General features: G+C 36.1%; 1 protein-coding gene and 1 pseudogene across 1 annotated transcript; both read left to right on the top strand.

Moving 5' to 3' along the window:
• Nucleotides 1-210: 210 nt before the first annotated feature.
• Nucleotides 211-6,135, top strand: LOC114393681 (calcium uptake protein, mitochondrial-like). The gene is made up of 7 exons (XM_028355075.1): nt 211-701; nt 810-877; nt 1,995-2,218; nt 2,735-2,818; nt 3,158-3,371; nt 4,636-4,932; nt 5,198-6,135. The coding sequence occupies exons 1-7, from the start codon at nt 329-331 to the stop codon at nt 5,399-5,401; spliced, it is 1,464 nt and encodes a 487-aa protein (XP_028210876.1). The 5' UTR covers nt 211-328; the 3' UTR covers nt 5,402-6,135.
• A 2,464-nt stretch (nt 6,136-8,599) lies between these two features.
• Nucleotides 8,600-12,854, top strand: LOC114391707 (annotated as a pseudogene).
• The last annotated feature ends 156 nt before the right edge of the window (nt 12,855-13,010 follow it).

Here is a 13,010-nt window from a genome sequence, read left to right as displayed (position 1 = left end):
TCATAAAGCTTCCAAGCACAAAACCTATTTCGGTTTCAGCCTCGGAGAAACTCCTCTCCAACACCCTCCTATTGGGGAATCTAGGTCAGGGGTGTAAAAGGTTTTTTCAAAAAGTGTGGGGTGAGAATAGCAAATAGCGATCCCCTAAAAAATGGTTTCACCCACCGATTTTTGAACAACAAAATTACTAAAACGTCCTTTCATTAGTTTCATTTGGCTTCTCCAGTTCCGCACCTGGTTTTGCTGTTCCCCTCATTTCTTTAATTACTACTTCCCCGTTCGAGTTCACCCACTCACCCAAACACGCCACTTTCCAGTTATCATCATCATGCTTTCGTTTTCCACTCTCAGAAGATCCTCACCCTTCCTCGCCCGACGCTTCTCAACCCAACGGTCCCAGATCCGCCACGCGTCAACCTCCTCCTCCTCCTCCTCCTCACTCCACAACACCGCGAACCCGGTTCGAACCTGGTTCGGTCGAAACGCACTCTCGACCGTCCTCGCCGGCGCGAGCGTATCAGGGCTTCTTCTCTACGGCTACTCTTCTTCGCACAATTCCGAGTTCGACTCGTCTCTGCTGAAGAGCTCAATTTCTTCTCTCGTTGACCGGTCAACGCCGATTTCCGAGGACCAAGAACGGCGTCGTTCGTTCCTTTCGAAAATTTCGCTCCCTGAATGTTCCGGTGCCTTGCTATTTGGAGGCAAGTTTCTCTCATCATTTTTTTAAGGTCCATTCGGTGGTTCTAAAATTCTAGGTTTTTTTTTTTAAAATAATAATAATGCGTTTTATTTATTTTTCTGTGGTGCAGATTCGTTCAGGAGAAAGGTTTTCTTCAACTATGAGAAGCGCATACGGTTGCGAAGCCCTCCGGAAAAGGTGATTTTAATAATGGCATATGTATCACTGTAAATATTTAGTGATTTAATTAATTTGTAACATAATAGTATCTTTCTACGTGCACAAAGTTCAATCCATGTATTTAATAGTGGTTTATTAGTCTGGATATTTTTTTACTAGAAAGTTACTTTAAAGTTAAATCTCAGAACTTAAGAACTAAAGTAAAAGTTGTATGACAAAATTCATTTCTCTTAAGCTTAAAGAGAGAGAAATTATTACATGGTCTAGACTCTAGACTACTATGGTTTAGAATTAGACCAATTTTCACGTAAAACATAATTGAGATTTATTTTGTGGCTCTTGCTAACCATTGCCTTTACGGTATTAAAAGAGGAAATTTTTTATTGGAAAACATATGAGAGTGCATTATGAATTTTAGTTGTGTTGTGTGGAGACTGATTGGGACCATAAACATGTTGTAATCCAGGATCATGTAACTTTTTTCCCCTTAAAAACTGACTTGAAAGAAAGGGAGGAGAGAGATAGAAATTAGAACATGAAGGGGAAGGACTGAGGAGAGAGTGGGGAGCAAAAGATAGAGATAGAGGTGGAAAGAGGAGACAGGAAGAAAAAGAAAAGATAAAGAGAAAAAAATGATAGTTGTTATAACTTATAAGTGATGTAATGGGAAAAGGAATATAGATAGAAAGAGAAAGTGGGTGTATATTTCTAATTTTTCTTTTTTCTAAAAAACTCAACTTTTTAAGAACGTTATTTTTTCCTTTCCTTTTATAAAATTAAGCTGGATGATGTTTTAATAATTTTTCAGAAAATGTGTTTGGCTTAGCTCTTCCTTTAAAGGAGAAGAGAAGTCCAGAAAAAAGTTGGGCTAAATTTCTACTTAAAAAGATAATTCTAAACCTCTCTGTAACATCTTCTCGCAAATCCTCCTGCATTCTGAAATGCATGAAAGTATTGAATGCATTTCATTTTTTTTAAAGATATTAGATGGCTGTCCCTTTTCATTTAATTATTATCTTGTAGGGAATTAGGAGAATTATTAATTGAATGTAGCATTACTCAATTAATGTTACACAAAGTAATATGCTTTTGAATGATCACTGCATTGACAATGTCTACTACTCTTTTGATTAAGGTTTTTGAGTACTTTGCATCTGATCGTAGTTCAGAAGGAGAAGTTTTGATGAAACCAGCAGACCTAATGCGAGCAGTGGTTCCTGTTTTCCCTCCTTCTGAATCCCACCTTGTTAGAGATGGATACTTGGAAGGTGAAAGGAGGCCGGGCCATTTATGCTGCCCTTCTTCAGAATTTTTTATGCTTTTTGATGTAAACAATGATGGGCTGATATCTTTTAAAGAGTGAGTTATCTCCTTTGTCTTAATGTTGTGTTCTCTGTCAAGTATTTTTTTTTTTTTTTTTGGTGATTGCGGGGGTAGGGTGTATTACTATTGTGTATGCAGTTTTCGCATGTTTGGTTTCACAAAACGTGTTGTTTTCACATTTTTTGTGCAGCGTTTTGAAAAAATGAAACAAAGTAAAAATGAGGTGATGATTTTGTAGTTGTATGTGAAAATACAAAATGAAAAGAGAAAATGTTTTCTCAAACTAAACATGTCCTTTGCTTTCTTCTCTTTCCTTTTTAGTTGCAAAGGACATCTACGACCTGTTATGGGAAGGGGGGGATAAGGTAAAGTGGAGGCAAGGAAGCCTATGTAGGATATGATTTGAGGATGAAGCAGTCCTCAAAGGGGCTTGCTGCCACTTTAAGTTATTTGGCTATTTTTCTTCTATTTTGCACTTTCTTTTCAAACGGTCTCCTCGTGATCTATATGTTTGTATGTGTGTCTAAATACTGTTATTTTTCTCTGGAGCAGGTATATCTTTTTTGTAACACTACTCAGCATCCCAGAATCAAGCTTTTCAGTGACATTTAAAATGTTTGATGTCAACAATAATGGGTTAGTGTTTGTGCTACTCCTTTGAAAGTGAAGTATCACTTGGTAGTCTCAATGTATATATAGCCCGAGTTAATATTTTGTAAAATGTGATTCTTTCTTTTACAGTATATTCTTCACTTTACTCATTTTAACCATTATATTAATCAGTCATTTTCATAAGGATATTGCAATTAGTTTGTTGTGAACTTGTGATGGCATCAATTTCAAGGCTACACAAAATGTTGCGTTGTAATTCTAGCTACATTTGAATTGGATTTGCATCCCTGTGGGCGCTTGCTTTTCCACTATTACAATTATACCTCTCTTGTGATGACATTAATTTGTTTTCCCCATTTACAGGGAGATAAATAAGGAAGAATTCAAGAAAGTGATGGCATTGATGCGATCTCGTCATCGACAGGGTGTTCACCACAGGGATGGACTGCGAACTGGCCTAAAGGCGAGTGATTCTGTGGAAGATGGAGGGCTGGTGGAATACTTTTTTGATAAAGATGGAAATGGATGCCTCCAACATGATAAATTTGTAAATTTTTTGAGAGGCTTGCATGATGAGGTAAATTTCTAGTTGTTTCAATCACACCCTGTCATTATGGGGTTTGATTTACTTTTATTTTGTAGGGAATGGTATGTTGAGGGATTAAGCAGCTGTACTCCACTGAAGTTTTCTTCTTAACCCTCTCTATATCTTTTCATTCGGTGTTTTGCTCTTATGTTAGAGAGGATTCCTTATCCTTTAAATGCACTGTAAGCTCTTGTCTTTTGTCTTGGTAAATTTCTTCTTTAAACACCCCCTCCCAAATGCAGGGAAAGGTAAAATCATAAGTTTGATTTTTGGTTTCTGGTATTTTGGCTTGAAGGATAGTGATAAAGGGTATGCTTGTTACTTCTGGTCCACATATTTCGGAAACCATGTATTATAAGTTGGCTGAATATTTGTGATATATTGCATAGTTATGCATGTGGAAAAAGATCTTTATACTTTTATGTTTTTAATATCATTAATGTGGATGTACTTGAGACTTGTGATAATAGCATTAAGAACTGCAAAAAACTGTTTTTGCTTGTATGCGTAATTAGAGATAGTTTTAAGAAATTTTAATGTTTGCAAATTTAAGTTTTAGTCATGTTAAACACTATAGGAATTAGGAAGCATGAAGACTAGCTGTTTGGCAGCCAATAATTCTTTAGAACTATGCCAGATATGGTGATTGTACTTGTGGATTTGGCATGCTATCTTTTAGATCTATTTTGATCTAAGAAAGGGAAAAGCAAGCACAAGGATAGTGAAAATACTTATTCTGCTTGGTATGGATCAGGATAGAGAAGAAAATAGAGGAAGAAAAGTGACAAAATGTGCTTTATTCTTTAGTACCACTCTGTACTCTGGTAACAGAGCCAGAGATGAATTACACTAATGCTAGGGTATTTTTGAGAGGCTGACATCCTCCCACTCTCCAAGAGTCCAAACCTTTCCAACTTGATAAGATCCCCCTCCCTCAACCCTTTTTTATTTATTTATAGGGACAGGCCTTACTCAAACAATCTCACATAACTAACAAATGCTAACTAATTAACCTATTGTAACTAACTACTAATGGGGGTTTATCTACCAGTATGTGACATGTGGTTGTGATTTAATGAGATAACTTGACACTTATGCTTCTACATAAACGATTGTGTGGATTTGAATCCCTGCCATAAATTTATATACACTAGATTATTCTTTTCCATTTGCTGGAAAAGTTTCATTAATGTAGATTCTTTTCTATAGTGACCTTAGAAGTGATTATGCGTGACAGTTGCAATATTTTATGCAGATTCTGAGGCTGGAGTTTGCTCATTATGACTACCAATCTTGCCAAACCATATCAGCCAAGGACTTTGCGCTCTCCATGGTTGCTTCTGCCGACATGAGTCATCTAGGCAGGTTGCTTGAAAGGGTTGATGGACTGAATGATGATCCACGCCTTAAGGATGCACGAATCACATTTGAGGACTTCAAAAACTTTGCAGAGCTACGGAAAAAGTTACTGCCATTTTCATTGGCCCTTTTCAGTTTTGGAGAAGTAAATGGCCTGTTGACAAGAGATGATTTTCAGAGAGCAGCATCACATGTATGACGTTTATCTTTGATTTTTTGCTCAACATAGTAGTAATAGTTATGAATGGACATTTTTTTTATAGAGGATAAGATTTTCATATCATCTAACTGATACGGCAAATCTTTTTTTCTGCTATCAATTTTTTCTATTATATGATCTCGAGTGTGGACTTTAGATTAAACAAAGTGTTTTTCTAATTTTCTTTCCTTGGTGGGTTTTTCTAGATTATACGGCGATGACAGTAAATTCTTATTTTGTCTGATTGTAATAATTTCAGGTATGTGGCATATCTCTCTCGGACACTGTGGTTGAAATTGTTTTCCATTTGTTTGATGCAAATCGGGATGGAAACCTAAGTTTTGACGAGTTTGTCAGAGTGCTACACAAGCGCGAAAGGGACATTGCACAACCCGTGGAGACAGGAATACGGGGTTGGTTGTCTTGCGGTTGGAACTGTACGCATAACTTCTCATCTTCATGATTGTTTTCCTGATATAGAAGATTTAATGCCACAAACATTTCAAGAACAGACATAACAGAATGGATTGGAACCCTTGATGGGAAGAGAAAAACGAAAGAAAAACAAAGGAAGAGATGGGTAGTGATGGTTGGTCTGGGACTGGAGAAGTTTCCCGTAAAATACATTTGTGGGTCAAACACAGGTCTTCCTTATATCACCTCACTTTGCAGTACCCTTAAAGAAAAGATGGGCACATAAATAATCTACTTCGTAATAGCTTAGAAATCAAACAAGTATGTGTGTTTGGGAACCCGTTTGCATACTTGCAATGCAAACGGAAATACCCACTTTCCCATGCACAAAAATGAGAAGTAACAATCGCCGACGTCTGAGGTTTGCCAACTGCAAACCAAACACACTCATATATTGTAAAGTCAATATGTACCACTGAGGTGGTCACCTGTTTTTCCCCCTTTGTGCTTTTGATTTTGGGTTGAATGGTGATACCCAACACCTGGAACTATTTTGCCATGAATGGTGATACTATTTATGAATGCTTTGCGGTTTATGTTGATGTAATGTAGTACATAGGTATGGGCATGCAGCTATAACAAATACTCTAGCTCTTTATTAGTGCACAATTCAGAGAGAGTACACTGTACAGTGAGATTGTTAGCCTTGAGGAGAAAAGCGGGGGAGTAAATTACAAGGCATCATCGAATATATTACAAAATCTTTGTATTCCCTTCGATCCATATCTGTTGATTATGATTTTTGAACCGAAGGATATCCCAAATTCATTGAAAAATCGTGGGTTATTAAAATTCACTTACATAAAAACTATGAAACCTACCTAATAAACCAAGTAGTAGATCTCCTATGGAAGCATGGTCTAAATATTGACACTCATGGTCATGCTTTTCATTTTGTTCCTTCCTTTTAAGTTCGGCTATTTTAAGTGATGTAACAATTGTTCACTTTCCTCGTGGTTTTTAATATAATTTTTAAGGGCATTAGCCCTGGTCTTAAAAAAAACTAATTAATAAAACAAAAACCGTAAAGATAATAAAAAAAATGGTGTGAAAACAGAGTCCATTGAGTAACTGAGAGACTTGTAACAAAAAACAAAGACACTTGTAACAAAAAACAAAGAGATGTAACAAAAAAAAACAGAGACTAAAAAATCTAATGCATTTTGTTTGGTTACTCGGAAAATTCACTTTTCAAGTATTTCTTTACTAGGTTATTGACTTTTTTTTCCTATCATTAAATAGGTTTTATAGTTTTTATGCAGTGAATCAATCAGATAAGTATCACATAATTATTATTAATAAAAAATAATGGTTCAAAGTTGTTTCTAAAATCCAAAACGACAACATTAACTTAAATTTGGGAGTTAGAGAATATTTTTTAAAATAAAAAATGAAAATAAGTTTTAGTAATAAGAGGAAGGAAAAAACTATTTTAACCTTATGACAAAAAAAATTAACATCCTTGTTGAATTCTCTTTTTTAACCAAAAATCATAAACAGCTTTTATAGATTTCGGTATCGTTTTTTCAATTTTTCTGCCATTTCTACTCTCTAAACATGTGACTATTTAATGTTCCTGATTACATAAAAGTATTTAGAAAAGACAAACTCAATATAGTAATTTCTGCTTTAAAAAAAATTAGTGTATGGATGTTGACCGAAAGATACTGTTGAGAAAAGAAATAAAATAATTTTTTAAAAATAATTAATACACTGTAAATTTACATGTGCATATTTATAAACTAAAAAAATACTATTAATCAAACATTTATTGCCATATTCTTTCAAATATAATACTATTTATTGTTATTAAATATTTATAAACACATAGATCGTATATTCATTCTGATCTTAAATATAAGAAAAAAATATATTTTTTAATTTTAAATATAAGAAATATTTTATTAATTTTATTTTATTTAATGTTATTATTTTTAAAATATTATTTATGTAACCCATATGTTAGTTTTAATAATTCTTTTTTATTTTTAATATCAAATTTAAATGAAAAATAAGTTAGAAATTTTTTTAATTAAAATTGATGTAATTAAATGTGATTAATTAATTTTCTTAAGTTAGTATGATATATATATATATATATATATATATATATATATATATATATATATATATATATATATATATATATATATATATATATATATATTATCAACATTTAAAATAATTTATCTATGATTTAATAATTTTACATAAATCTCAGCAAATAATAACAAAACATAACAAAGAATATACCCCTACCAATCTTTGGCTGTCATTAGAATTGGCCAACAAATATACAGTATCACAACTAGTATAACCGCCAAGAAAAGGACAACAATAAAAACGGTCGAGTAGTATCTCTATTGTCCCGTGTGTCCTGTGGTCTCATTAAGAAGTCGTTACAGCCTTAAATGTTAAAGAAAGTGGTAATTAAAGAAAGAACAAAATAAATACTGCATATATATCATCTAAGGTGTAGATTAATTGGCGAAATTATTTTAATTTAATTATAATATTAAATATGTTATTGCATTATACTTAAAGAGAGAGTTATATTTTACTTTTCTACTCCAATAAATTATTTCTAATAGAAAAATATATGTGATATAAAAAAATCAAATAATAAATACTGCGTATTGGGAAGGAAAAGGTCCACACGTGAAAATTAAATACACCCAAATTTACATTAAAAAATGAAAGCCACAAAAGTATCTTGGTTTGCTTCTTTCTTCCCTCGCCGAATTTCTCCACCCAAACAAGATGTGGGCTCAAACTATGTCGTTTCATCTATTTTAGGTGCAACAATTATAAATCATCTCAACCCCACCCTTGCCTCATTCCACATGCTAATGCTATGTTTGTTTTATTTCATTTCCCCCTAATAAAGCACCCACCCTTTATTTCATCTCACAATCATTTCATTCATTCCAAACCACACCAATTCTTTCTTTCTCTTCCTCCTCCCAAGGTTGACTTCAGGCAAAAGAAAACCCTAAGCCAAAGTTGTAAGGAAGGAATAACCATAACCAAATCTTAATCATAATATAATCAGTGTATAATATAATCAGTGTAAGATCCAATCCAATCCAAATTTCATTTTTCATTACTATTCACTAATTTAGTTTAGTTTAGTTTAATTTAATTTAATTTGATATATTTTTTTTTACCTTGATTGATTCAGAGTTACATGGGGAAGTCGACAAGGAAAAAGAAATGTCCTTCGACTCCTCCGAAGGCCAACGACCACCACCACCACCACCGCCCGTCGAAATCATGGGAGGACAACAACAACAACAAACGCGTGGCGGTGGTGGCGGTGTCGTCCTCGGCGCTGGACGACGACACGGCGATGTTCATAAACATGTCGCAGGAGCTTCGTGAGGAAGGGAACAGGCTCTTCCAGAAGAAGGACCACGAAGGCGCCATGTTAAAGTACGAAAAGCCCTCAAGCTCTTACCGAAGAGCCACATCGACGTGGCGCATCTTCACACCAGCATGGCCGTGCGTTACATGCAGCTGGGGGTCGGCGAGTACCCACGCGCCATCAGCGAGTGCAACATGGCGCTGCAGGTCTCGCCGAGGTACACCAAAGCGCTTTTAAAGCGTGTGAAATGCTACGAGGCGCTGAACCGCGTGGATTTGGCGATGCGGGACGTGCGCGTGGTTTTGAACTTGGAGCCGAACAATTCGATGGCGTTGGAGGTTTTGGATAGCTTGAGGATGACGATGGAGGAGAAGGGGATTTTCGTCGATGAGACGGAGATCGCCCTCGCCGCCCTGCAGCACCATCCTGATACGGCCTCAGCGCGACTGAGGAAGATTGTGAGGGAGAAGATTAAGAATAAGAAGGAACACACGGGAGGAGAGGATGAAGGGAAAGCAAAAAAGGTTATAATTGAGGAGAAGGTTAAGGTTGAGAATGTTGAAAAGAAGGATAATTATAAGGATAAGGATCATAAGTTTCATAAGGATCATAAGGATAAGGAGAAGAAGGTGGTGAAGAAAGTGAAAGAGAACGAGAAATTGGGGGAGAAAGACAAGGAAAAGGGGGTTGTTACTAGGACTGTGAAGTTGATACATGGAGAGGATATTAGATGGGCGCAATTGCCGGTGAATTGTGGGATGAGGCTGGTGAGGGATGTGATAAGAGATAGGTTTCCCGGGTTGAAGGGTGTTCTTGTGAAGTATAGGGATAGGGAGGGTGATTTGGTTACTATCACTAATATTGCTGAGTTGAGGTTGGCGGAGACTTGTCATGTGCTTGGATCGATTCGGCTTTATGTTACGGAGATTGAGCCGGATCAGGAGTTGCGCTATGATGATGGTGTGGCAGGGGTGGAGGATGGTGGGAGGATGGGGATGAAGGTGGTTGAGAATGGGGGTGGGGGTGGGGGTGGGGCTGGGGATGGAGGGAAGGGTGTGGGGAAAGGGTTGAGTACTATGGAGGATTGGCTTGTGCAGTTTGCGAGGCTGTTTAAGAATCATGTTGGGTTTGATTCGGATGCGTATTTAGATATTCATGGGATTGGGATGAAGTTGTATTCAGAGGCAATGGAGGATGCGGTGACGAGTGAGAATGCCCAGGAGCTGTTTGACATTGTGGCGGATAGGTTTCAGGAGATGGCCGCTTTGGCGTTGTTTAATTGGGGGAGTGTGCATATGTCAAGGGCGAGGAAGATGGTGAGTATTCCAGACGATGGATCGAGGGAGTCATCGTTTGAGTTTGTTAAGGTGGGGTATGAGTGGGCTCTGAAGGAGTACATGAATGCAGAGAAGAGGTTTGAAGAGGCTGTGAAGATTAAACCGGATTTTTATGAAGGGCTGCTTGCTCTTGGGCATCAGCAGTTTGAGCAAGCAAGGCTCTGCTGGTCTTATTTGATTGCAAAAAATAAGGGTTTGGAAACTAGCTCTTCCGATGAGGTTCTGCAGTTCTATAACAAGGCAGAGGATAGCATGGAGAAAGGCATGCTGATGTGGGAGGAGATTGAGGAGCGGCGTTTGAATGAACTTTCCAAATCGGATAAGTATAAAGAGCAGTTAGAAAAAATGGGTTGCATGGCCTTTTCAGGGATGTTTCTTCTGATGAAGCTGATGATCAGGCTGCAAGGATGAGGTTGCAAATATATCTTTTATGGGGTACCTTGTTGTACGAGCGTTCTGTTGTAGAGTATAAGCTAGGCCTGCCAACATGGGAGGAATGTTTAGAGGTTGCTGTTGAAAAATTTGAACTGGCTGGAGCTTCTACAACTGACATTGGGGTCATGATAAAGAACCACTGTTCTAACGAAACAACAATGGAAGGTATGAAATGGGAAAATGTGATCCATCGTGTGTATTTCTCAAATTCCTTTTTGAAGTTTCATATATTTCAGGGAACTAACTAACTGATTCTCATAATGGCAGGGTTCAAAATTGATGAGATAGTGCAAGCGTTGAATGAGATGTATGATGGGTGGCAGTTTGATGTTCCATCAATTCGACTTGAACCATTGTTCCGTCGGCGTGTTCCTACACTCCATTACATCCTGGAGCAATTTTGAGTTTTCTTCTTTTGTTTGTTATTCTTTATAGAGGCGATATCAGTGCTTCTATTTTCTTTATAAGTTTTTGAAGGCTTCTTCATTTGATTTCAAGACAGGTAAGTAAGATCATGCTTCAACTATAGTTTCTTTTGCATGTTCCTGTTTCAGAATATCTTTTAAATTTTCTTGAAACTTTAGGGAGATTTGGTAGAATCTGAAAGTGTTACAAGCTTTTTCTGTTAACCGAAATTGCAATTTCACGAACAACATAATGCTATACAAGTGTTTTCTATTGTTAAAAATATTTAGGGTATCTTTCTGTGCTGGCTCATGATAGGAATTATCTTTTCTGTTTTAAGGCTCTCAGTTGAGAGCTCAATATACTGATTTCTGTGTTCAGAATACTAGTAGAGAGATTAAAGGGGCAACTAGTGCATGAGGCTCCCACTCAGTGGGATCTAGAGAGGTAGATGCACACTAACACAATCTTACCCTCACAAGCAGAGAGGCTGTTTCCCAGATTTGAACCCCCTAAACTCTAGGCCACAATGCAGCAATTTTACTGTTGCGCCAAGGCTTGCCCTCAATACAAATAGCAAATATATTTCTACTCATGTTAAAAAAAGATAGTAAAAATTCTGAAAACTTTTCTTTATACAAGTTATAGACCTATGGGTGTATGTGGTTGACCTATGACCTAGAATACTATAATTAATTGACAAATGATAGCTGCTTGGAATCACAATTTGATGCTGATGTCTTTAGTACTCTCTGAGATGCTTCTGTGGTTTGACAGATGCAACAAGTTATTGATGAGGCAATATACTAGTAAGGTTGCTAAGGTAATATCAGTTATATTTCTGGGAAAAGGATTATCATGTTAAAATTTGCATTGATTTTCTGGTGACATTGCATAAGAAATAGGCCTTGTGTAAAATTTGAAGCATATTATAATGAAAGATTTCTGGTCTCTGGGGACAGGTATCATCTTCCCTACTCAAAATGTTTTGGGGAATTAATGACATTGTCAATAGCCTTTGATATGTTGCCCCCGTATGAAATAAAAATGGAGAATATCAATCACAAACGGAAAGAGTACAGCAGAGACCAAAAAGAAAAAGCAGGAAAAAAAACCCTAGTGAATTTTGTGTGATAAGGCTTTCAATTTTTAGTGGGATTGATGAAATTTGCTGATTTGAATTACTATTATGGGTATGATTATTCATTTCAATGATGGCCACGGCTCCTGCAAATATTTTTCAAAACCAGTTTTTCTCCTGTTGAGTTGGCTTAAGATGAAATAAATCATATGATAATTTGAGAGATGTTCATTGTTGGGTAAATAAGATTAGTGGATCGACTAACTAGTAACTCTAGAGAACAAATTTTTCATTTATCTTCCTTTGGTATGATCAATATTTTCATCTTCAACTTCTAACTGATCTTATGTTTTTGTTCTACTTTTAAAGTTTTAATTTATCAATGATGACATCTATGTGATTGACCTGATGGATTCATTTGCCTTTTGGTTGCAGGTATTTTTTCTCCATACTGTTAACTTAATGATTGGTGCTACGATTGGATTATTCTTTTCTGTTGCAGTTTTGTATGAGTTTGATATCTTAGGCTAGAAAGCCTAGTTATATGATTTGATGTCATCTTTTAGAGGGGATGTGCCGTTAGTGTGTCATTCTTTACAGTTGTGATATCAGTATATGATTCTTTTTGGTGGTTTGAGGTAGTGAGTATTTGGATTTTGATTTATTGGCCTTACAAAAGCAATAAAGAAAAAAAAAATCAGCCTGAAGGTTGTTGGTTGGGGTTTGATGATTATTTTTAGTTGTCAAGTTGTCATTTGTAACATTATACGAGTGCTGTATACTGTAAAGTACGTTGTGCATTTTTTTAATCTAATATTCTCTTGAGTGACACATATATTTTCCCAATTCATGTTTGAATAACAAGTGTAATAACAAGTGTTCTCATGTGTGTACATCTTTTGTTTCCTTGGTTATTCAAGTTGAATATTTTAAGTTTCATTTTGTTGATTGAGATTTGTTGATTTAGTTTTACATT

Source organism: Glycine soja, chromosome 17 (genome assembly GCF_004193775.1).
Source record: "Glycine soja cultivar W05 chromosome 17, ASM419377v2, whole genome shotgun sequence".
NCBI lineage: Eukaryota > Viridiplantae > Streptophyta > Magnoliopsida > Fabales > Fabaceae > Glycine > Glycine soja.
The sequence above is the reverse complement of the archived record's forward strand: the minus strand, read 5'-3'. Positions and strand labels throughout refer to the sequence as shown.